This window comes from Crocuta crocuta, unplaced genomic scaffold, assembly GCF_008692635.1.
Source record: "Crocuta crocuta isolate KB4526 unplaced genomic scaffold, BGI_CrCroc_1.0 scaffold290, whole genome shotgun sequence".
NCBI classification, from domain to species: Eukaryota; Metazoa; Chordata; class Mammalia; order Carnivora; family Hyaenidae; genus Crocuta; species Crocuta crocuta.
Genome location: NW_027527429.1, coordinates 7,269,968 through 7,295,070, shown reverse-complemented (window position 1 = coordinate 7,295,070; position 25,103 = coordinate 7,269,968). Strand labels below are relative to the sequence as shown.

Below are 25,103 nucleotides of genomic sequence, written 5' to 3'. Positions count from 1 at the left end.
AAAGAAAGGAAAGGAACACTGTTGCCATTTTCCTTCCAGTCTTTCTTCTATGTGACCTTTGTTCTGTTTTTACATCATTTTCTTGATATATAATCAAGTATGCATCCTGCTTTTTTCAGATATTTTCCCAGATGAATAATAATTCTTCACAGCTGCTATTCTGCACGTGACTATATGGTGTAATTTACTTAACCACTCTGCTTTTGCTTGTCTTTTAGACTTTCTAGTAAATGATACTGAACGGTTTTACAAAAAACTTTCCTCTTATACTTATGATAGTTTTTCTAAGTCATACAGTCTTAAATCACTGAATCAAAGAATTTGAACATTTCTAAGCAGTGCAGTCTTTGAAATGGACTAAATGAATATAGGACTGGCCTCTGCTACAAAGAGGAAAGTAAAGAGAAAACGGTATAGTTAATAGATTTTTTTTTTAAACTTCTGTTCTACTGAAAGAGGGCTGGGAAGATCCAAGCAGTGCTCTGTAGGGAAAACATGCCTTTGACTTGAAGTTCCTGGCTTCATGATGGCGAAGAAGGGCTTGTTTCTGTTTTTGTATTTTCATCTGGGTCAGTAAGAGGACAGGCCATTCCTACAAGCTTGTTTCCCTCTAAGGAAGAGAAAAATCATCCAGCATCTAATGATGCAGATCTGTGTTAACAGCCTTGCAGTTAAGAAAAAAAAAAAAAAAAAAAAAAGTTATAATAATGTACCCTCCTAATGTGCAGTTAGTTTTAGTTAAAATTTCCCTGGCGCTTTAAAAACCCAGTAAATTTGTAAATCTAGTAACTGGCTCGAGGCGTAAAAATNCCCCCACCCCAGCCACATCCCAGCTCGGCTCTAGCAGGACGCACACAACTGCCCTGAGCTCTGGCTTCCCGGCGACACAGACTGAGCTGTGCACCTGAGCACTCCCCTCCGGAATCCGGAAAGAAGCCAAGACCTCATTACCACCTCCTCGTTCCTGGTCGTCCCTGATCAGAGAACGCTGCTGAGTGCCTCAAAGTTAACATGTCCAAAGTCAAACCTGTGGCTTCCTAGCCACCCCCAGATTCAGCCATGGAACAGTCACCTGCCTGAGTGATGGTTCAAATCAAAAGCTTGAACTGTCCTTGACCTCTTCTTTTCCAACCCCACCCCTCCCCAACACAGAATGCTACATCGCCTGTCAACTCCCCTTCTTGAAACTAACTTCTTTTTTTTTTTTAAGTTTATTTATTTATTTATTTATTTATTTATTTATTTATTTATTTTTGAGACAGGGAGAGAGAGAGCAGGGTAGGGCAGAGAGAGAGAGGAAGAGAGAGAATCCCAGCAGGCTCCATGCTGTCAGTGCAGAGCCCATCCCGGGGCTCGATCTCCCAAACTGTGAGATCATGACCTGAGCCGAGATCAGGAGTCGGACGCTTAACCGACTAAGCCACCCAGGCACCCCTGAGGTAGATTCTTAAATGGTCCATTTCTCTCTCCCTCTTGGGCCCCCTCCCTGACCCTTTCGCCCCAGCCCCCATCAGTGCTCTCTCGCACTGCTGGGTAACCCCCTATGGGGCTCCTGCTTCTGCACCCTACCCTACAGCCTGCTCTCTGCACAGTAGCCAGAGGGATCTTTAAAACTGAATTTTGATCATGTCACCCACCCATTCCTTACCAAAGGCTTATTATGAATTATGAAGGTAATTCTAAGGTGGCCAACGAGGTTCTGCATGTCCTGCCCTGGCCTCCCTCACCAGCATCACTGCCCACCACGTCCCCTGTGCCTACTGGCTTCTGGCTCACCAGCCACCCTTCAGCGCCTGGACTCCTGCGTCGGGGCCTCTGCACATGCCGTGCTCTCCGCCAGCAAGAATGTTCTTTTCTCCCCGTCCTCCACCCCCATAATCTAGTTAACTCCCTCCTCCTTCCCTCATTCCCAGTCTAGTTCACGTTATTTACTTTTGTAGAAATGTGGGAGTCTTCTTCCTGATTCAGAGAATCTATATTAATTGGAAGCTTTGTATTCATTCATTCACTCATTTGTGTGGATTGATTACCTGTCTTCTCTACCATGAAGGAGGCCCCTCTCTGCCTCTCTTCACTGATCTTTCCCCATCAGCTAGCTCAGTGTCTGGCACCAAGTAAGTGCTTAATAAATTATTAGTTACCTGCAAAATGAATTAAGTAGAGTCCAGCAGCAGCCCTCACTGATGACAGTGTCCCATAAGGCACGGCTCTTCCCAGAGATGGCAGGCCTGGAATCTCCATGACATGTCAGATGGAGGGAATGTGATTTTGCTTGATTTTTTTTTTCTTTTTCATTTCACCTGTCAGAATGAATAAAACATGCTGCCTAGACTTAATTGTTTTTTGCTTCTCTCTCTCTCCAGCTAAAGCTTGCTTTCACTCTGGATCATGAGACCGGATTGCCTCAAGGATGTCACATCTACGAGTACCGCGACAGCAACAAGTAAGCCGCTCGGGGGAAGGAGGGTCACCTCACTGTCCTAGAGAGGCAGTGCCTTGCGGCTGGCTTACACTGGGCCGCTCCTACAAAGGGATTGTCAGGAAGAGAATCACACCTTGGGGGACTCTACTGGAAAATAGCTGGCACAAAAGTGTATCTCCTGTAAAAGCTGTCAAGCTCCTAAAGACGGGAGCTGAAGGACTCGTAGGGGATGTGCTAGACGTTTATGGAGAAGCAGACCTTCCTTCCCCGGCTCCAGCTTTCCTCTCCCACCCCCCACCCCCACTCACTCTCCAATGATGTGCTTGCTAATTTGGTTCACGGTGTGACTTTGGCTTTTGCTGTGGTTCCGTCCACATAAGTGGATAGGTTTTATTGTGTTAGCCTACCCTGTGGATTTTAAAATTGGGGGATTTCTGGGTCCCTACAGAGATCTAAGTTGGGGATCTTATTATTAGCAAGGTGGCACCCGGCATATTTTTACAGCACCTCTCCACTTCCCCGCAGACTGCCTCCCTGACCATGTAGTTTTGTCTGTGAGACGGGGAAAGTGGTGGCGAGTACCCGATGATGACAATGATGACAGTGATGACGACAGACAGTGACGGCAGCTACCAGCGAGCACCCACTTCCCATGCGTCAGGCACACTACTGCAGATATTACATCATCCCTTTCCATCCTCATAGCAACTGGAAGAGGTCTCGTTCCTTGTTATCATTGTCGTATTGCAGAAGCTGAAGTCTAGGGAACATAACTTGCTCATGGGCACGCGCCACAGCTGTGTGAGGAAGAGTCAGCACGATCACACTGAGTCCAGGAAGGGAACAGACGAACAGTTGTCCCACGTTGCTGCTTTTGGAAACCCCAGTCAATGGCAAGAACAGTCTCAACCTGGACTCGAGGGCTAATTGTTTAAATATCTAGGCTATTTAATTTTACCCAATGGAAGGAGTTGAACGGGCACGTGCCAGTGGAACTATACTTTCCGTTCCAGAAGAGAAGCTTGGGTCTTCCTGAAGAAGACTCCCTCTGTTATGGGTGGAAAATGGGTTACCGGGTGCCTTCATGACCAACTCTCTGTTCGCGTTGCTGTCAAGGCATTATTCTTGCTTGTGATTTATCTTTAGAGGATGCCACCCCCTCAGTTCCTACCAAGTTCATCATTTAGGAAAGGTTGACCAAGCACTTTCTACCCCACCGTTTGCCGTCCTGGGTGGCAGTTTCTGGAGTCCTAGGGTTTCTAGGCCATTTTGTCAGAAATACCATCACAGCTTTTCACAGTGGTTCATTCATCAGAGAAGCGGGGCTGGGCTTCTCGGGTCCAGGGACTGGTGGGGACAACTGAAATGAGCCCCTTGGTGGCAGGTATGAGCGTCGCCGGGGAGTAAGAGAAATGTCAGCCATACGCTGCTGTCCATGCCAGCCTGTGCCCCCCGGGCCGGTGCTTGCTGGGTGGCAGCCTCGTCCATGCACACCCATCTCTTGGCCCAGAAGGTTTACAGACTCTGCTTCTGGCCTGACTTCCTCCTCTTTGGGAAAAAGGTTGGCAGCATTTTTGTCCAGCAGGAGGATGACACTGGCCTTCCTTCCTTTAAGGTCATGTCTTAGCAACTCAAAGGTGTATTGACAGCCACAACTGAGGGAGTGTTTGGAGCAGAGAGGAGAAAATGGCCTGGTTCTGTTTCTTGGCCTAATCCCCAACTCCTAGCATATTTTCAGAGTCAACATGAAAGAGGAGAATTTAGGGGGTGTAAATATTGATCAGCTTTGGCCCCCTGAGATGTGTAAAAGAAAGCATTTGTGTAGGAAAGCAGATAGCAGCCATGACCCAGGAACTGTGGCCATCAAATGTCTAGCGACGCCTCTCTGCGAGTCTGTCCGGTTTGTCTTGGAGGCAGTCTGAGGGGTTCATTCTCAATTTGTGGACAAATTTCTTAAGGTCTGAGCCTCCGGTTCTGTTGAGAACAGTGGAACTAATGATACCTTCTGCCATAACTGGGGGAATGATCGTCCTGGGGCCTGGAATGACATGGTAAAGACATCATCACAGCCTGTCATATAAAGTGGCCACAGGAAGTGTCAGTTGCCTCTCCTCCCCAAACAGAAAGTGTATGTCATGACTTCCATCCTGTTCTCTTTTCCCAGTGCCGGCAGGGCCGCGTCCACGAGCTGTGGCTACAGTTAACAGAGTACTGGGTAGGGAAGGGGCTGGCGCACATGTCTTTGACAGCCCTCGGCTCTGTGCGACGCACTCTGTCTAAAGTCAGACCCCTCTCCCCATGCGTGATTTGTGAGTTGAAGCATGTGGAATCCCGTGAACTTGACTGTGACTTTCTCCTCTCCCCTAGGCCCTGCCCTGTGTTTCTCTGTTCACTTTTAGCGTCATTTCCCCTAGAGTGCCTCAATCCCGCTGTTGGCATAACAGTGGTGTTCAGGAAGTGAGGATATTTCGCCCCACGCCCTGAGGGGCCCATGTTGCCTCAGGCAGTAACATGAAGGCTAGAGCAGCAGAGAGATGAGGTGCTGTATGTGAAAGAAATTAGCTTGGTGTCTGGAGATTTGTTAGGTACAATTAATTATTGAAACTACTACTTCTATGTGGGATTGCCCCACAGTATAATTCATAGTCATTTTAGTATTCCTCTCTGCCAAATTCCGTCTGTCTGTGAAAAAGGCGCTGTGAGTCTGGAGGCTGTAGGACATTTCTCCCCGTGGTATTTCCTTTCAAATGGAGCAGCCCTGGGGCACCTGGGTGGCTCCGTCGGTTTAACATCCGACTCTTGATTCTGGCTCTGATCATGATCTCACGGTTCAGTTCATGAGATGGAGCCCCACGTTGGGCTCCGCACAGTGCAGAGCCTGCTTGGGATTCTCTCTCCCTCTCTGTCTCTCTCTCCACCCCTCCACATGACGCTTGTACTCATGTTCTCTCTCTCAAAATAAATACATAAACATTTTAAAAAAATGTTTTTAATGGAGTGGCCCTTGAAAATAAGCACTCTGCTTTTATTTTCTCTGGACACTCTTATCAGCTTCCTTCTCTGGAACATCCTGGTAGCCCCAATCTGGGGCTTGATGTCATCCCGTTCTCCATCTGCATAAAGGGACTCATACTTGCCACGGGGCTCCAAGGAGGACAGGCCCTGGGACTTGTCCATATCTGGCCAGACTTGGACCCTGCTTCTTCTTGAGCTGCAGGGCATAGTTCTCATAAACATTCCCAAAGCTCCGAGGTTATCAGGAAAAAGAAGCTGTCCTATTGTGCCTGAGGTTAGATGAGTAAAGCTCTTCACTCAGATTATCCCATCAACCTCCCAGAAGCTGTTCAAAGCTGCCCCTGAGAGGTGTGAAGCCTCCCCTCCATCCTGACCCCCACAGGTGCTACCGGTCACCACCATGGACCTGAGGACCACCTTCTTTTTTCCTGTTGCAGAAAGTTTCACTGCCTTTAATATGCAATCCAGTGAATCCGGGACTGATTGGCAGTTGTGTTTCTCAAACTGGGGTTTGGAGATCTTTTCACGGAACAGAACAGACCCAAAAGGGCGCATAAGTGCTTCATGAGAGCTCAGTTATGCATTCCTTAGGCCCCTGCTGCATACCACGTGTAGTGCTAGGCACCAGGCACAAACGGGGTGACTTGGTCCTGCCCCACCACCTCGAGGGGTTTGTGTAAGCAGCAGACCGCATGGCAGCCCCACCGGTGATGGGCAGGGGGTGGTTAGTCAAGTGCTGTGGGACTTCGGAGCACCACACAGGTGCCTGTCTCCTTTGCAGCTTTTTGTTCTGGTCGCTTTTGAGACCTTATTTTTGTCTTCGGGGTTCCGCAGTTTTACTGCGTTCAGTCTAAGAGTAGATTGGTCTTTACTGTGTTGCTGGGGATTCAGTGTCATTCTTTCCATTCAGGAACTCTTCTCTGCTATCTCCTTGATTCTCTCCAGCCTCTCCTTCTAGAACTCGGGTGAGAAGCCTGCCATTTTATTATGCCATATTACTCTTTTTCGCATCTCCTTTTCTGCCAGTGCTGTATTCTGGCACTTCTCGAAAACATCCGTGAGTTTACCAGTCTCCTTGTAGCTCTTCATAATCACCCATTTAAGACGCCTTCCAAATTCGGTTTCATTTTTATTTTTAATTTTTAGAAATTCTGTTCAGAGCTTTTAAAAATCAGCCTGTTGTTTTTTGTTTTTTGTTTTTTAGTATCCTAGGTTTTATTATGGTTTCTGTGCCTTTCATCTCTTCATTTGTTTATCCTTATTGCCTCTTTCAAGTATTCGATTATTTCTAGTTTTAAGGGTACCGATTCTCCCACACGTTGGGTCTGAAGCCTCACCTTCACGATGGTTCGTGGTGGTGTTTCATTCTGTATCAGGAGACTGTCTTAAGCAGGGGTTGTTTCCACTGTGGGAACCGATGGGCCATGGATGTGTGTTTTCATCACTTTGGCATTTGTTCTGCCAGGACCCCGAGTTCCAGAGGCCCGGCCAGTTTGGTGTGAACCTCTTGGCTCAGGGTTCCCAGAGCCTGGGTGGTGTGTATACAGCCTCCTCACCCACAAGCAGTGCAGGCTTGGGGTCTCCTTCCTGCAGACAAACCTCTGCCCCACACCACACGCAGATGTTCCTCTCTTCCTGGGCCCTATTTCGTGACCAGTAGCCCTTTCTGGATCCCTGGCCTTTTTTTTTTTTTTTTTTTACAAATATTTTATACCCATCTCCCCCCACTTCCCCACCACTCCCACCAGTCTTCAATTTGTTCTCAGCATTCAAGAGTCTTTCATGGTTTGCCTGTCTCCCTCTCCCCAACTATTTCCCCCCTTCTTCTCCCCCACGGTCCTCCGTTAAGTTCCTCCTAATCCTCCTATATGTGCAAACATATGGTATTTGTCCTTCTCTGCCTGAATTATTTCGCTCAGCATAACACCCTCAAGGTCCATCCATGTTGCTACACATGGCCAGATTTCATTCTTTCTCATGCCATGTAGTATTCCATCGTGTAGATAAACCACATCTTCTTGATCCATTCGTCTGCTGATGGACACTTAGGCTCTTTCCATGTTTTGGCTATTGTTGAAAGTGCTGCTGTGAACATTGGGGTCCATGTGCCCCTATGCATCAGCATTTCTGTATCCCTGGGGTAAATTCCTAGCACTGCTATTACTGGGTCATAGGAGAGTTCTATTGTTAATTTTTTGAGGAACCTCCACACTGTTTTCCAAAGGGGCTGCACCAGTTTGCATTCCCACCAACAGTGTAGGAGGGTGCCCGTTTCTCCACTGGATCCCTGGCCTTCTGCAAGGCTCTCAGTTCCAGGTCCCTGGCCTGGTCTTCCACCTCCTGTGGGCCATAAAATCCCAGCTCCTATAACTATACCAGGGTTTGGTAATCCCAGCCTCAGTTGCCATGATAAAGGTTCTGGCTTTGGCTTTGTGTCCTCAGGTACCTGGGAATTTTCCCGTGATTCTCTCATGCTTAGTTTTATATTTGAATTATTCTCATATATTCCATCCATCATTTGTCTGTGTTTGTGGTGGGAATGAGGCCCACATCAGTTCAGGCTACCATCTTGTCAGAACCAAAAGTCTGAATGAACTTTCTAAAATGTGAATCTGAGTACTCATTCAGCAAGCATTTTGAGAGCTTCTGCTAGGTACCAGTATAGTAATGGCCCCTGAGGCTACAGAGTTGAACGGACACTCACATGACCCTCAGAGGCTCTTGGCCTCGTGGAAGGGGCTGAGCCTCCATCACCAGCAAGATAGCTGTGCCATCGGGCACTTGCCTGCTCCAGCGTGCCCTATACCCCACCTCGACCAGGCCACCTCGCATCTCTCGTGCAATAGGCCTCTGCGACCACGCTGTTCCTTTTTTCTAGAACCCCACTCTTTCCCACAGCCCTTTTCCCACCCATCTGGGGAACCTCTCTCTCTCCTTCCACTCTCAGCTGAGTATCACTTGTTCCGTGAAGCTGTCCCAGCCCTAACAACCATCACTAAAGGCTCAGGCCAATGTCCCTTCTCCCCGGTCCCACGCCTCACTCATCTGGTTCCACTTCAGCATCCAGCACAGTCCAGTACGGCTCAGGCACTGGTCTGAACGCCTCCACTGGGCTGGGTCCTTGTAAGGGCGGGGCCTTGTTTTGCTTGTTTCAGTGCCCCCATCACTTAGCCCAGTACCTGGCAGCATTCTTGATGAAGAGAGTCGGGGGGCGGGGTGGGGGGGACACCTAACAGTCTTTTCGAGAAGGAACCTGGATACGAGGAAGTCAAATCTCTTTCCAGCCTTTGTGTTTTTATCTGTTGTAGGATTAGGATAAGGATAAATTACTCATGACATCAGAGAAAACTGATCTTATCAGATAACTGTCTTATTGGATAGTTTGTGAATTCTGAAGAACTAACATGTAGAAGAAAAGCTGCAAAAATTTGATTTAACTCTGTAAATATAATAGATTATAGTTACTTACAACAACTGCCTCCATTTTTTGCTTGGATGGTGAGGCAGAGTCATAATTACGAAGAGCATTAACTATGCCAGACCCTTTGCCCATGGCCTCCCGGGGGTCTGATCTGTGCAGCATGGTGGTGGTAGGAGTTACCAGCCCCTAAATGCCCACAAATCACCAGCTCGGGGCTCTGGGCACACTTGGGTTGTTTTTAGTTCCAAAACCATTCAAGACGGGTCTTATTTTCATAATTTTACAGATTTTAAAAAGAGGGGGGCGTTAAATTGCTCAAGGTCACACTGTGGTCAAGAGCAGAGCCTGCATTTTACCCCAGTGCTAGGCCGATTCCATGGCCCATGCTGTGCCTTCACACCACCTGCCTTTCTCTCCACAACATAAATCTTGGGGGGGGAGGGGGATCCGGTTCTAGCCTCTCCTTGGCAGATATGCCCTAGACGCTCTCGTTCTGGGAAGTTCTGGGATTTCCCATCCCTGCGGACCCCGGGGGAGTGGAGACTGGTCTGACAGAAGGAACTCCTGACTTGTCACCACAGTTCTGAGTTTGGCCAGTCATTCTCCAGGGCAGGTCATTGTCCCTGTGGGACGCAGCCTCCCCATTAGGAACATGAAGATGACGGCACATCTCAGGGTTGGGGGAGAGCAGGATGAGGTGACGCATGAATGTGTATGTGTAAACAGTTATCGGGCGCAGTGTTCACCCTTGTACCCGCCTGCGCAGCTCATGCCCTGGGCCCTGGCAGACCCGGGCTGTCGCTTTGTGGTGCCCTTTCCTCCCCGTGGCTCAGCCTTGACACCCACAGCCGGTGGGACAGCTTAGTTTGCTAATCTAATGAAACTAAATCTTCTGTTTTTCCTCACTAGCTAGATGACTCACTTTGGCACCTTGAAACCCGTATCAGATAGCCACCACCTAGAGGTGCCCGAGGAAGCTTCCCCGCAGGAGTGCTTTTCCTCAGCTGAAGAGGGACAGCAGCACTGCCGCCTTCCAGAAGGGAGGGCAACGCTGGTCCTCGCATCCTCTGCTCCCTGTCCCCCATGGGCACCTCATCACTCAGGCCACTGGCCTTTCTGGCAACAGCCAGGGCCGAGGCAGGACCCCAGGACCCTTGCCGGCCCACCTGGCTACTTTCCCCCAGCCCCTGGACACATAGTACTTTCTGAACCTGAGGGCCCCCTGACATGCTGGTCTGCCCGGGGGGACCGGCCTGCCCAGCATCCTCACTCTCCCGACACTCTCCGCAGTCAGGGCGGACCCGGCGGGCAGAGCTCAGCGCCACGCTGAGAGTCTCTTTCTACTGTCTTGTTTTCATCATGGAGGACATGCCGGGACAGCTCAGGTCCACTGACCAGTAGCCTCCCAGACAAGATGAAGGTGTGAGAAACATATAGGGAGTTGGAGGAGGGGGAGGAAAGGAGGGCCAGCAGGCAGAGGCTCAGCCCGGCCAGTGGAGCAGCCTGAGCTGCTGCTGTGTATTGGAGGAATCTCAGACCCCATGGGAGCCGTCCTTCCCTGCGACCCCTGCTGCACTCGGTGTGACCTGGGCCTTCTCGTGGCAGCCCCAGCCCAGCCCACGCACTGCACGGATCTGCCTCCGCCCCCCATGGTGGGGAGCAACTCCCCCCGTGGCTCCCGCAGGCCTCTCTTCCCAAGGAGGCGCTCACGCAGGAGAAACAGGTGGTACAAGCTGCCTCCATTACCAGAGTGGGACTTGGGGCCCCCGCTGGCTCCCCCCTTCTCCCCCACCGTCCCTACCAAATTCTTCTCACCCCTCAGCCAGCGCCTCGGCAGGTCTTGGCAGCTTAGCTGGTGGTTTGACCCAAACCTGCATCATGAGGTTTCTGAGCCCTTGGCTGTCGTATCCTCATCGAGCCAGCGTTGGCACGTACGTCTGTACGTCTGTTCACAGTGGGGCGAGGGAGCACCAGGAAGTCCCCAGAGCTCCGCACACCCCCTTGCCTGCCCCTCCTCCAATCTGGGTGGATTATCCCTCCCTTCCCCGCCACCCCCCTGACATGACCGCCCCTCTCATCTGCTGGCCCCTGCACACTGTCTAAAGAATCCTGGCAGGAGCTGCCCCTGGGGGTTCAGAGGGGCCCAGGCCTCGTTACCCCTGACCTCCAGAGCCTCAGGCCCCATCGTCCCGATGAGTGTTAATGAGCCCAGCTCTGCGATTGCCTCCCCTGCTGTCCTCTCTGGTCTACAGAGGAATGCTACCAACAAACTCCTTAGTGATCTGGCGTCCCCGTCACCGGTGCGGTGCTGGGGACCCTGCTAAAGGAGTGTCACACAGGCGCTCCCGTGGAACGTGGGCCCCCCTGGGTCTTCTGCGCGGCCCCTTCCCTCAGCCTCTCTCTTCCTTCCTCTGCTGTCGCCAGGGCAGTCCATGCCTTTCCACGTCATTCAGGACCACCCCAGGAGCAAGTGTGACCCACCCCCTGGGGTCTTTGCCAAGGTACTAAATTATACTCCCATGAAATACCCAAAGCCCGTGAAGGCTTGTTCATCTTCTCTTATCTCCTGGCCCCTTTGGTCAAGCCCTTCAAATCCTGCTGGCTAATTCTTACTCTTCGTGTATAATCTCTTTCCTCCCTTATCAGGCCCAGTACATCCGTCATCCCTAGCATTTAATCCTAGTCAGGGGCCTGGCAGCCCGGAAAGAGAGTAGGACACACTCCCGGGGAGAGAGGAGGACCCCTGCGTGTCTTCCAGCACGGGGCCATTGCTAGCTTCTGAGGGAAGAGTGGGCCACCTTTTTGCCAGCTGCCAAAGAGGCCCCTCTGGCTGTTCCACTACACCTTTAACTGCTTGTTGAGGGCACTCAGTCTGTCATTGTCCTTGTGCTGGGCATCAGCACACCTCACAGTCACCAGCCCACTTCACAGTCCTGGTAGACACCACATCTCCCAGGCTTTCAAATGCTTGAGTTGACACAAAGTCAAGCAAAAGCTTTTTCCCAGGTCACCATTGGCAACTCTGTGAGCAGTCGAGCCACCATTTTGTGCCAGGCACCCTCCATGCCCCATACAGCACTCAGAAGAGCAGCCCCTTTGCCTGCCCGGTAATGAGTAAGCAGTCCCCAGACTCTCTCTTTCGGTCTGTTTTCCCACGCCCACTGCAGTACCGCTCGTGTTAGTTCCGATCTGCCGACAACAGGTGCCAGGGCAGCATTGGTAGGAGGAAAGAAGGCAGGAGAGGGCAGGAAGGGAGTCTCCAGACCCCCACGCAGGTCCAACCCCCATGGGGGAGGGGGAGAGAGAAGGGCGCCTAGGGAGAGTCTCGGGCTGCAGCCGGGTCTATGCCAAGTCACCAAGCTGGAGTTGCTGGGTTGGAGGAGTCACAGCTGCAGGCTGGCAGCAGCCCATGGGAAGCGGGGCTCAGCACCAGTGCAGTGGTGGGTTCGGGGCGGCTGCAGCCCAGCTATAAGGCAACTTATGCTCTTGTGGCAGGAGGTCTGAGAGGCGCCTCTTCACAGCTGCCACACTGGGGCAGGCGAGAGAGCAGGGGCTCCTGGCTAAAACGCCGAGCCGAATTCATTTCCCTCTGCTGGGGTCTGGTTCTCTTCCTTCACCTCAAATCAGCAGAGGGGGTATTTCCCAGCAGCCCTGACAACTTCAGACCAACACCAACACTTCCCAATGCCTTGGAAATGACACTTTGTGTCTGCACCTTGGACCCGATGCCAGTTCCTCAGGCTAAGCTGTGACATTACCTGAGAGACCCCAGACCTCCCACCAACACTGCCCACTCTGACTGAAGAAGCCTTTCTTGTTCCCCTGAAGCCCTCACTTAGGAGAAAGGGGAGCTGGAAATTGAGGGAGAGGAGGGGAGTTGGAGGTGTTGTAACCAGAGGGGAGTGCCAGGAGTGACCTCATGGGCGCAGGCCCGCAGCTGTAGCGTGCACGCTGGAGTTGGCCATGCCCAGTGCAGGTGTGAGCTCACCATTTCCCATCACGGCCTTCAGGGTCAGGCATGCGCGCAACGCAGGTGTAGCTTCTGCTTAAGCTGCTGTCATCAAGATGGTGATGGGTGGGGGATGGCTTCTCTCCCTTCCACACCATGCAGAGAGGTGGCGGGTGGCTCACCGGTCCCTCCCGCCACCTCCCTCCACACAGCAACGACACCCTGGATGTCCAAGTGCAGCGTTCGTTTGACTTCAGACTTCCCTACAGAAATGGAAGGCAGGATGAACACTCCATTTTACTGAGAGGGAAACCGATTCCCTGAGCGGGGACCTGCCCAAGGTCAAGCTATAAACAAGGGGTAGAGCCGGCAGCCTTCCCCCGGGGATACCACCTCAGCCACGTGATGCATGGCCAAGGCAGGACCTGGAGCAGCTTCACAGAGTGATGCTGGACCGTCCTCGGGTCAGTGGCGGTGAGCAAGGCCTTGGTCAGAGTGCCTGCCTCCTGGCCTGCTTATATTACCCCTGGGTTACAGTCACCCCATCTCCCACAGATGTAATGCAACCCACAGGTGGCCAGGACAGGGAGAAGCTCATAATCAGCTGTGGTGAGTCAGCACCCTTTCTTCAGCTACTGAGAGAGCTGGGGAGGGAGGGAGCCTGATGTCCTGCTTTAGAGGATTGCATTGCCTGAGCAGAGGTTTCCCATACTACTGGGCCAGGGTGCTCAGCCCTGATAGAAATCACTAGCTCCCTGGTTCATGCTGGCTGTCTAAGACCAGAACTGATCAGAGTGAGAAAAGGTGGGAGCCAGCCACAGTGGGGAGATTGCGCAGACCTGGTCGCGTGCACGTGCATGCGCTAATCCATTTCTCAATGTGGAGGGAGACTTAATATCCACTCTGCTGGTTTCATCCACCATGGCACACTGGAAATAGTAAAAATAGATTTTTTACAATAAATTCACTTGTGAAACTTTTTTTGGAACTATGACGTGCATACGAAGTGGACTCAAATCGTGTTAACCTGGATCAGAGGAGCATTAGAAATGAGCAACCCCACGTAAGCATTACACAAGTCAAGAAATTGAACATTTCAGGACCTGGGAGCTCCCGCCTGCCCTCCTCTCCTCCCAAAAGGAATCCACATCATAACTTCTAACGCTGTAGATTCATTTAGCCTGGCCTTGAACTTTGTATGAATGGAATCGTTGAGTATACTCTCCTCCGTGTCTGGTTTTTCCTTTCAGCATTATGTTTGTGAGAATTCCTCTTTGTTGCCTCATCTTAGTGTGTCCTTGCATTTTCATCGCTGGAAGACTTTACCTTGTATGAATCCATCACGAGTTGTCAGTCTGTGTGAATTCAGTCAATGTTGGGTTGTTTCCATTCGGGGTTATTATAAATCATTCTGCTTGTACATGTTTTCAGTGATTACACGCATGCATTTCTCTTGAGGATATACCTACGAGTAAAGGTGCTGAATCACAGAAAAAACAGCCCCTTTAGTGGACACTGCCAGACAGTTTTCCCAAGTGGCCGCATCCGTTTAACACACTAGCCGTGAACCAGATTTCACGTTTATCGGCCGTTCAGCAGAGCGCCTTTCCAAACTCCATGCCTATTTTTCTACTGGGTTTTCTGTTTTTCTTGTTGATTTATTGTTGTCTATTTGGATTATGAGTCCTTTGTTGGTTATACATGTTGCAAATACCTTCTACTAAGTAACTGCTCTTATAATCTCCGTGTTGAAATTTAGTGAACGTTTCAATATCGTTCAACATAGCAATCTTTTTCTTTATTGTTAATTCTTTTACATCCTATTTAAGAAACCTGTATCAAAAGACTTATTTGTATTGGGGTTCTCCAGGGAACCAGAATCAATATATTATATTCCTACTTATATCAATATATTTATATTGATACTGATATAAAATGAGATTTGTTATGAAGAATGAGCTATGTGATAGTGGAGGCGGAGAAGGCCCGTGATCTGCCGTCTACTAGCTGGAGCACGGGGAAAACTGGTGGTAACCTAGTGGAGTCCGAAGGTCTGAAAGCCAGGAAAGTCAATGGTGTCCATTCCAGCCTGAGGACAGGAGAAGAGATAAGATGCCCTCCTCAAGCAGGGGGGCAAGGCATGAATTCCTCCTTCCTCTGCCTTTTGTTCTATTCACCCCTGCACAGGTGGGAGGGTGGTCTGTTTTACTGACTCCAGTGACTCAGATGCGTATAAACATGCCAGAAAACACCCTCATGGACAGGCTAGAAATAATGTTTAAGCTGGGCGTTCCCCGGCCAGTCAAGTTGACACAAAATTCACCATCAGAATTTCCCTGCATTGCTTTCTAGAAGCTCTGTGGCGTTACCCTCTCTAATGTGGCGTTTGACCTCTCTAATGTAATCAGAATTGGTTTTTGAATATGGTATGGGAAGTTTCATTTTCCCCACATGTTTATCTAATTGACCCAGCATCTTTCATTGAAAAGACTTTCCCCACTGACCCACAGCGCCACTCTTGTCAGAAGCAGAGGATCCATAAACGCATGAAACGTGGTTTCATTTCACGGCTGTGAACCTCTACTCTTGTGCCAGTGCCACCCCGTCTTCATTATTGCACCTTGGGTAAAAGTCTTGCTCTTCAGTAAAGCCAGACATTCCACCTTGTCCTCTTCTATGAAGGCCCCCGGGCTGTTCTTGGCCCTTTCCATTTCCACATAAATGTTAGAATCCAATTGCCAGCTGTCACACGCAGGCACACGAACTTGTCGGGATTTGTACTGAGATGCTTCGCATCCACAAATCCACTGGGGATTTTACGGTACTTTTAAGATACCGAGTCTTCTACTCCACAAACGTGGTATATCCTGTTCTTTATATCTTCTTTCATTTTTCTCAATATTGTCTTATAATTTTCCATGTAGAAGTCTTACTCATCTTGTGTTAGGTTACTCCTAGGTCTTTGATATTTGTCAGTGTTTTAAATGTTTTTTATAAATTTCCTTTTTTCCTTGTTGCTGATGTATGGAAGTACGACTTATTTGTATTGACCCTGTACCCAGTGGTCTTGCTAAATTTATTACTAAACCTGAGTAATTTGTTTATAAATCCTTTTTTATTTTTTATATACCCATTCATGTCATCCGCAAGTAGTGACAGTTTTACTTTTCCTTCCTGATTCTCATACCATGTATTTTTTTTCTTACATTATATTGCACTGTACCGTGTTTCATGGAAGTCATGATAGCAGGTGTCCATGCCTTGACCCTGGTCTCAGAGAGAGGAGTTTTTCTGTTTTTCTGTAATATAACTTATTGTCAGATTGGCTAACATATAGTGTGTAAAGTGTGCTCTTGGTTTTGGGGGTAGATTCCTGTGGTTCGTCGCTTACATACAACACCCAGTGCACCCAACAAGTGCCCTCCTCCATGCCCATCACCCATTCTCCCCTCTCTCCCACCCCCCATCCACCCTCAGTTCGTTCTCTGTATTTAAGTCTCTGATGGTTTGCCTCCCTCCCTCTCTGTTTGTAACTATTTTTCCCCTTCCTTTCCCCCATGGTCTTCTGTTAAGTTTTCAGAGAGTCTTTACCACAGACTCACCAGAGATTGTGAAAACTCACACTGCAATTCCCTTTAGTACACATTTGATTTTCCTTTTCCCCTAGAGGAGCCTTCAGTTTGGAAATACTTCTAGGTTTAACATGTGGCAGTGGCGGTCTGGAGGCCAGGAGCTAGGTGAAGGGAGCAGAGACTCAATGTTTGCCGCAAGACCACGTCTCGTTTTAACTTTGCGAGGAAAGTTTTGCCTGGTCCATTTTACAGAAGGACCCACCGCTGACCAGGGATGCAAACAGATGCGTCAGACCCAAAGCCCGGGCTGTTGTTACCTCTCCCACTTTGCCTGGTAGAATACTGAATGTGAAACCCCCGAGGTCACAAAAATAGCACTTCTGTCACAGATTTCCAAGAGAAGCATGCTTACACCGCCTCACAGGGATATTTAACATCTTTTCTTTCTGCTTCTCTGAATCTTGTCACATCACTGCCATCTGCCCCATCTCTCCTTTCTCCGACCTCCGTTGCCACGAACACAAACTGGGGCAGCCGGGAGTCTCACACTGACAGGCGCCCTCCCTGCTTGCCTGAGACCCTGAGGGCTGCAGGTGTCCTCAGCCACCTGGTGGAGCCACCCAGCAGGCCCAGGCCTTCCCTGGCTTCTGCCACGTGAGCTCTTGTCCAATGCCAGGGAATGGGAGGTGGGGACCGAGGCCTTTCCTCCCAGTCAGGCAGCTCGGCTTGTGGGGTCAAACTGCCTGCTGAAGCCCTTTACGAAGTGTCAGCCGTCCCAATTTGAGGACTGCAAATCTCACACAGAGACGCAGAATCTTTCTCTGCTCAGATGTGCAGAGAGCGAGGAAGAGAGCAGGGAGGGTAGAGACCCAAAGCCAAACCGGCCCCGGGGCTGGCAAGGGCTCCCTGGGTCCAGCCTGCTCAGTGTGAGTGCCCCCGTTATTCTCACACCCCTCCTTTATGTCCAAATAAGTACCAAGAATGATCCACGAGATCTCCCCACAAGACAGAAAATTCTAGGACACCAAGAACTCTCAAAACTACTTTGAAACTCTCCAAGACCTCATAAAAGAGAGTAAATGTTCCTGTGGTTGATTTAACACAGGGTTACATTAAGCAAACAGCCTTTTCTCCTTCTTGAGTTCAGTGTCCTTTGTACAACGCTGCCTTTCCCTGTACTCCCCGTCTGCCGCGGACTTCAGCCTCGCCATACTCAGAGGCCTGTGGGGCCGCCGCCGTCCAGTGTGACTGGGGGCCCTGCAGTGGTTGTTTTTCCAAATGCCTTCTAGCATGTGGTGACACGCTATGACCCGGAACAGGGACTTAGCATATTTGTTTTCTCTGCATCCATACCTTTTTCAGAATTCTCTAGCACAACTTGGGTCTCCTTCTCTGCATCCCTGGAGAGAAGACTGCCCTTTCACCTCTAAGGCGAGCTTTTTGAGCTGATAGCTCAACCGGGCAGTTTTTAAACCCAAGGAGGCCAGTCCCTTTCCAAGACTTCAGGGGGTTCTAGAAGAGGCTGGTGATGTGCAGGCCAGTCCCCGGTTTGATGAAGAGGCCCACTTAGTCCCTGGCACGTGGCACATGACCTCCAGCTCCCACCGTGCTACTCTGCCGCACCCGACTCTAGGGCACCTCTGGGCACTTAGAGTAGCAAGTGTGTCTGCATAAACACCTTCTCCTGGGTCCACGGAAGTCCAGAGCCCAGGCCCAGGCCGCAGAGGCCTGAGATGCTCTCAGGGAGGTTAGCCCCTACAGAAACCAAGCCACAGGATTGCACGCTGGCTCCGAGCCTACAGAAAGGTACCCATGGCTGTCGCCTCCTGCAGCTGCCTGGCAGGTAACCAGAACGTGCTTGGCTTGCTCAGCTCTTGGCGGTGCTCTCCATGGGGAAGTGTTCCTGATCTGTCTTCACTGCCACTCCCCAGCTCTCCAGGGCTTTGTGGCTTTTTCTCAGCGGTTGGGCAGGAAGCTTCCAGAGCCTGAAGGACTTGCTGTGCTTGACGACAAAGGCCATCAACTGATATAAATCACTTAGAGGCTGCTGCACTTATTGAAGAGGAATTGAATATGATTTATGCTCCCTTCTGAGCACACTGCTCCTGTGGCGGGTGCCCAGGTGAGGAAAGATCTAACAGAGTGACTCAGAGCAAGGTCCCAGCTCCTGGCCATTGAGGCATGTGACGGGAAGTGGCCAATTGCTCAGAGAAGCCAGCCCAGCATGGCCTCACTGAGACCCAGATCGCACCCCCCTCTCTGACCAGGAGCTGCCCCCAGGCCAACCTCATGTGACCCCACGTCTGCCCCAAGGACCTGCCGGGCGCTGCCGGGCCAGGCTCCAGGTGGAAGATGAGCGAGACATGGTATCGGCCCCCGAAGCCCAGGACGGTCATGGGGGGTGAGTACCAGCCAGGAGAGCAGGCCGCCATGGCAGAGGACGTGGCGCGTTTCCTGGGGGTGAGGACCTCACTCGCATCAGCCTGTGATGGGCTGCGAGGAGCACTGGGCAGTGAGGCAGGGGCACCACACACACCTTCTATGAATGCGGGGGTGCTGCTCTCTGTGTCCCGGGAGCCATGTCACACTGCACGTCTGGGGTGTCTTCCCATTGGGGTGTAACACAGCTGTGATCTTTTAGATAAGTACCTTAATGTGTGAGCAGTCTGGAGCCCAAGGGTCTAGTCTATAGAACTGAGTTTTCACCTCGAAAGAGATTTGTCCTTGCAAACACCAAAAGTTGGTTTTATTTGTTACACCTGCTGTTCACTTTAATAGTGTTAACTGCACGTAAACAGGGCCCTTTCTAATGGCGTGGGATTGCCCACCATGTTTATATTGTGATATAAAAGTGCTTTCCTTGGTGTCTGCCACACTGCGCAGTACCCTTTTCTGCCACACTGAGTGCCCCGAGTGCTGCGTGCTGTCACTCAGCCTTACTGGTCCCCACCCCATCTGCCTGTGTCAGGCAGGGCAGGTTGTCACTTCAGTGCTGCCCAGAAGAGTGAGGCCCCGTGAGGGTGTGGGATCAGGGTGCTGAGTCGAGTGGTTAGAAGTGTCATTCAAATAGAGGGAAGGCTCTGGGTGGGGAGCACAGGGGGAATCCCTGTGAGCCGCGTTGGACACCGGGCTCCAGCCCCTGTGTCGGCCACTCACAAGGCTCTGTCGCTTGTTTCCTGGTTCTGCCCCGTGCCCTGAATACTCAAGGTCGCGTGTGGTTGGGTCCCAGATTAAGCACGATGATGTTGTGCTTTTAAAATCAGGCATGAACTGAATTATTTGGTGCACCTGTCCCATTAGGGGCTCTGCCTCACTGCCAGCCACCCTCCGGTTTCATCTCAGGGAGTTTGCTCTCATACTTCTTCAGTGTTCATGAAACACCAGGGAACAGGTCACCAGCTTTTGAGTCATAAATCTTCTAAAAAAACCATCCAATTCCTCAGTGTTCTGTTCCTGAAGGTGAAGGAATCCTTCACTCCTCTGAGCCTTTTTTCTGGCATATTTTCCAACTAGTGGTGTCATCAAACTTGCCTCTTATGTCGATTATGTGCCCGCTGGTCTTCTCAGATCCAGTACTCGGTTGTGACCCCAGGAGGCAGCTTCTGCCTCTGGCTTCATGACCCATGAACTCCTTGCAAATGGGATGGGAAAGTTCTTAGGGGTAGAGGGGGGGGGGTGCCTGTGAAACCGCCTTACTCAGCCCTTTGAGGGACCCACTGCCCCCAGTGCTAAGAGCACTGCTGTGCGAGCCCCAGGGAACAACCAGCTTAGGACTCTAAGAAACTTCTGATGGGGGGTGGGGTGTGTGTGTGTTCCTCTTCCGTGGCCAGGGGCAACGACGCTCTCTCTGCCCAGCAAACGCTGCATGACTATCTCTGTGAAGCACGCTGTTCCTGCTCTTCCCCCACCCTCGTGTTCTGTGTCCCTAACATTTCTTTTTTTGAGTGACGCCAGACTCTTGTCACCTTAAGGTTTTCATGGTAATAATCATTAATATTATGGAGTTCTTAACAGCATGCCAGGCCCTGAGAGAGTTTCTCTCTTCTGATCCTCACAAGAGACGCTCTGTGGGGTCGGTAGTGGAGGCCAGAGAGGTTAACCTGCCTAAAGTTGCCCAGGCGGCACGTGGACAACTCCTGCCTTTACCTTTCGACTTTAACAGGCAAGGGGAGACTGTTGCTGCTGCTGTGCCCGGTTAGAAGCAAAGCCGCCCGCCCACACCCAGGCCAGCACATCAGAGCCAGATAAAGATGGGCCAGAGCAGGGGGGCCCCAGGAACTGTCAGGAAACCGGTGTATTCAGAGTCATGTTGCGTGCCAGGCAGTCATGTCCTACTAGCGTGCGAGCAGGGTTCCCAAGGCCTGCCCATGTGCGTCGTGGCTTATAGAACCAGTTCCCAGTGTTTTCAGCCCAGACCTAGACACCTTCCCTTTGCTAAGCCAGCAGACTGTATTGGACACCTGCTAGGGTCCGCTGGGGAAGACAGGCATCTCAAACCACACTCTTGAGCCGTGACAGAGGCCATGACAGAGTGCGCAAAGGGTGCGAAGAGCGGGCTTCCGGTGACGTGCGCGCTCCGTGTGGGAAAGGGCATGCTGTCTGGTGAAGCCCAGCCCACACATGGGGGCGGGCAGGTTCTTGAGAGTGGGGGACAGGAGCCAGGGGAGGAGAGGCTGGCCAGGCCCCGGTGACCTGGTTCATCAGGGCTGCATCCTCTCTTGCCAGGCTTCAGTGGAATGAGACGCTTACAGATAGAAGGAGAAGGGTTGTGCCCACCCTACCCCGGACGCCTCTCCGGTATCCCCGGGAGATCTAGCACGGGGCTGGGTTTCTTCTGTCCCCAGCCGGTGCATGCGGTGGCCATGCCGCCTCCGCAGAACCCTCAGCGCTGGGGGTAGGCACAGCCTGCCTGGGCACTCAGCAGGGTAAGAGCCACTGCTCCCGGCAGGGCTGGCCACGGCCCTTCCCAGCAGACAGCCGTGGAGCGAGGGGCAGTGCCCAGTCTCTGTGAGGCTGGCACAAGAACCTCTGCGATCTGCACACTGCCCGCAAGGATGACCCGGTGGACGTAGCGCCCAGTGTCTGCTGTTGCCGATGACCATGAAGCAGTGATAGCAGCAGGACACAAATGTGATGTACGAGGAACGGGGCTTGAGTTTCACAGAGATTTGTGGACTATACGTGGACAGGCATGACACCACTAATCAGGGAGCACAGTCACTACCCCCTCCCCCACCCCGCCCCACCGCTAGCTGCAAGGAGAGACAAGAGGCCTGGTCATGGGGAGGTCATGGCCTGGTCATGGGGAGGCAGCTGTAGCCAGGGAACTGCGTGGGCTTTGGGCAGCGCCTCCTCCCAGATGGGGACGGTCCGGCTGAGGCCAGGGAGGCCTAGGAAGAGCAGTTCTCACCCTGAGAGAGGCCTAAATGGGGCAGACTGGTCCTCCCAGTCATGAATGGCTGCCCAGGCCTGGCCTAAGCTACCTGTGAGGAAGTTTCCAGAAGGCCATGCTGACACAGAGATCTATCTGATCAGCATCCCAGGCCCCCAACTTTTTTAGAGCGTCTCCCAGTCCTGGATAAACAGGGCTTCCCAAGATGGACTCAGGAACATGAGGCCATTGGGTGCAGTCAGGCTTCGACATCTGCTGGCCTCACCGTCTGACTTACCGCTGACCCGGCTTACCTGGCGGGATAAAGGGCCTAACGCAAATTGTTCTGGCCTTGGGTCTCAGGTCAAGTTGAGGGTAGCACCCGGAAAAGGCTGAAGTCTCGCACAGCCTGTATCTGAGAGCTTTCATTGGCCCAGAGACAGAGGGTAGATGGGGAGGAAACCCAGCAGTTGCCTTGCCGGCCCCCACCCCCTTCATAGGGAGAGCGGTGCCTCAGTGTCCCCTGAAGGTTGCCCTGGCAGAGACATTGTAATGCTGGGGAAGCCCAGAGGCTCCGGACAGGAACATATCCATTTAAACCACTCTGAGCCTAGTTCATAAAACGGTGGGTCAGTATTTTAAAAGTCGCTTAGCACATGAGGCCCATGAGGCTCTCTGCCAGACTCAACATACCACATCCCAGTGGCTGATAAGACAAGTGTTAGTTCAGTGGAAACAGCCCAGAGGGGAGAGATTTTCTTTTATTCTGCTTGGTTTCATATTTAGAGTGAGGCAGGCTGCCTTTGGACAAGAGTGTTCATTTGTCAGGTGACCAGCAAATGAGCCCTGGCCACACCATCACCCTGTGTCGGATCTAAGCAATAACCACCTACAGGCAGGCAGGAGTGCATTAGAGTAGATTCAGGGTGTCTCATTAGGCTGGCGGAAGTCATCTTAGGTTCTGTCTGCCAAGCTCACGCACGGCTGTCCTGGGGAATGGGGGAGCTGAAGGGAAGCTGCGGGAGCTGTAACCCACCCCCAGGCCCTCCTGCTGTCTCTCCTTCCACCTCCAAAGACAGGCCTCGTTCTCCCCTCCTCGCTCTCTCTGGAGCACCCAGCCATTCACGCCTCTGAAATGCCTCGTTTGTTCCCTAAGCATTTTATTAGTGCTTACATGTGCCCTTGGCCATGGGATATAGAGACGGGGGAGGCCTGGTCCCCAAACAGGAAGACCAGCCTCAGTGAAGACGGTTGCAAAAACTCAGAGCCTTGAAAACTCAGGTGCAACTGAGCGGAGACGCACTAAGGCGTGGCCGGCAGAGGGCGCATCGCAGGAGCCTAGGAGCCATCCCAGAGCCTGGGTGCCCGGCGCCCATGCGCCCGTGCCTTGGTGGGGGAGCCAAAGGAGCCAGAGCCTGTGATGCTAGAAGCCACATCTCCCGCAGGGCCCAGCGCCTCCGAGGTCCCAGACTACAGTCCGACTGGCCAAGGGACTGACCAACAAGACTGTTGGAGACTTTTCTGCCTGTATGGAACTCACCAGGGTAGGCACGGCAAGTGCCTGAACTCTTTGCCCAACTCACAGTTCATTGTGAAAATACTCTCTTGGGACAGACTAGAAAGGCTTGTAGGAGGCTTGCCAAGTGGCGGCTCCCGAGCCAGCCTCTCAGAGCGGGGCGTCTGAGGGTCAGGGTGGCCCTGGCACTGCAGGGAATGCTCGGTCCCGCCTTCGGAACCAGCGCCCAGCGCACTTCGGTGGCAGTGGGGCAGGGACATTAGCAAAAAGGAGGTTGCAGATGAAATAGGCGGAATCTTTGAGCCTTTAGTTAGTGACCGGGGGTGGGGGGTGGGGACCAGGGGGGCTAAAGCAGTGGAAACAGATGTTCTCATCCAGTGCCAACACTGAGACACAGGAGGGGGCCTGCGCCCCGCTACAGATGGGAGGAAGCATTTCCTTGAGGGAACTGGTGATGTGCAGGTAATTCCAGCTCCTGCCCTTTGTCCCCCTGAGCAGGAAAGAGGCAGAGGCCAAGCCAGGGCTGTAAATAAGACTTCCAAGGTTAAAGAAATGTCCCAGCTGAGCCAGGCCTGCAGGTGGCCACACGTGTGGCCCTGCCCAGTGTCCCTTGGGACACGGGCACGCAGCAGCCCTGGGCAGAGGCTCCATCCCTCCGAGGTTGCTGGGGAGGCAGAACACCAGGCCAGGATGAGTGACCTTGGCTCTGTGGCTGCTACAACCCTTACTGAAGGGAGAGGAAGCCCTTGACAGTGAGGAAGGACGACTGTGGACCACCACCGCTTGCTGTTCCCCCCCCGCCTCCCCCCGTACCAGTGTGGCCTCGGGGCAGGCTCTGGACTGAGTCCCCACTGTCAGCAGAGCCCTCGTTCCAGCACTGCCAAGGGAACCCCGCTGCCCGATCCTCAGGGGGCAGGTGACACAGGATGACCTGAGGAAAGGGCAGTGGGCGGAGCATATGTGTCCTTGGTCTGTGAGCTTGGAGGAGTCACTTAGCCTGTCTGAGCTTCCCTTTGCTCAGATGAGCAATGAGGGGTCTAGGACTTGTGAAAACAGCATAGAGCACCACAGAAATAGGAGGTATTGGTCTTGCATCGATAATTGCAGAAAAAAACATCCATTTGGAGAGTGATTACTGTATGCCTGGTACTACCGTAGGCCCTGGGGATTAAGGTAAACAGAGCCGTGTGAGCCAGCCAGAGAGAGAAGCTGGTGTGGACAGGCATGAGTGGCCCGTGAGGAGTTGGGGGTAGAATGTGCAGGAGCCAGCGCAAGGCTGCGGTGTGAGTGTAGGATTTGTGCCCACTGAGAGCTAAGAGGCATAATGGAGCCCTGGGCCCCTGCCTGGGCTGGAGAGAGCAGAGGACCCGCAGACCTGCGGTCCTGCCCTGGCCCCGGCAGCCTTAAGCATTAAAGGCTGGAAGCTCTGGCTCCAGGACGACCCTCAGGTCTAGACCCTTGGGTCAAAAAGCTTTTATAAGATGTATTGTCTTTGAGGAAGCCGATGTCACCCACAGGCCTGGCTGGGATCGTGGCTCATGCCCGGCTTTTCTCACAAGGCATAAAAGCGTGCTCAGGTGTTGAGGAATCCACCCAACAGGTGCCACTTCAGAGGCTCGAACTCCCGCACAGCGTGCCCAGGTGGTGTCCCGTGGCGGTGTCACAGTCAGGTCACCCCAGTCATGCCCCCATGCTAGTGCACATCCTCACTGTGCTCTCTACCTGCCCCTCTTCCCCACAGCCCCAGGCCGGGCACACACAGGAGGTTGGCATGACCGGGGCTCGGCGGATGGGGGCAGATTGCCGCACCCAGGGAGAGAGGCAGCCCGTGGGCCGC

General features: G+C 52.1%; 1 protein-coding gene across 1 annotated transcript in view; it reads left to right on the top strand.

The window, feature by feature from the left end:
* DIS3L2 (DIS3 like 3'-5' exoribonuclease 2) overlaps nucleotides 1-25,103 on the top strand; it is a 373,116-nt gene that overhangs the window by 330,688 nt on the left and 17,325 nt on the right. The window contains exon 14 of the mRNA XM_077757924.1: nucleotides 2,364-2,443. Within this exon, the coding sequence (XP_077614050.1) occupies nucleotides 2,364-2,443 (80 nt within the window). The remainder of the gene's footprint in view (nucleotides 1-2,363; nucleotides 2,444-25,103) is intronic.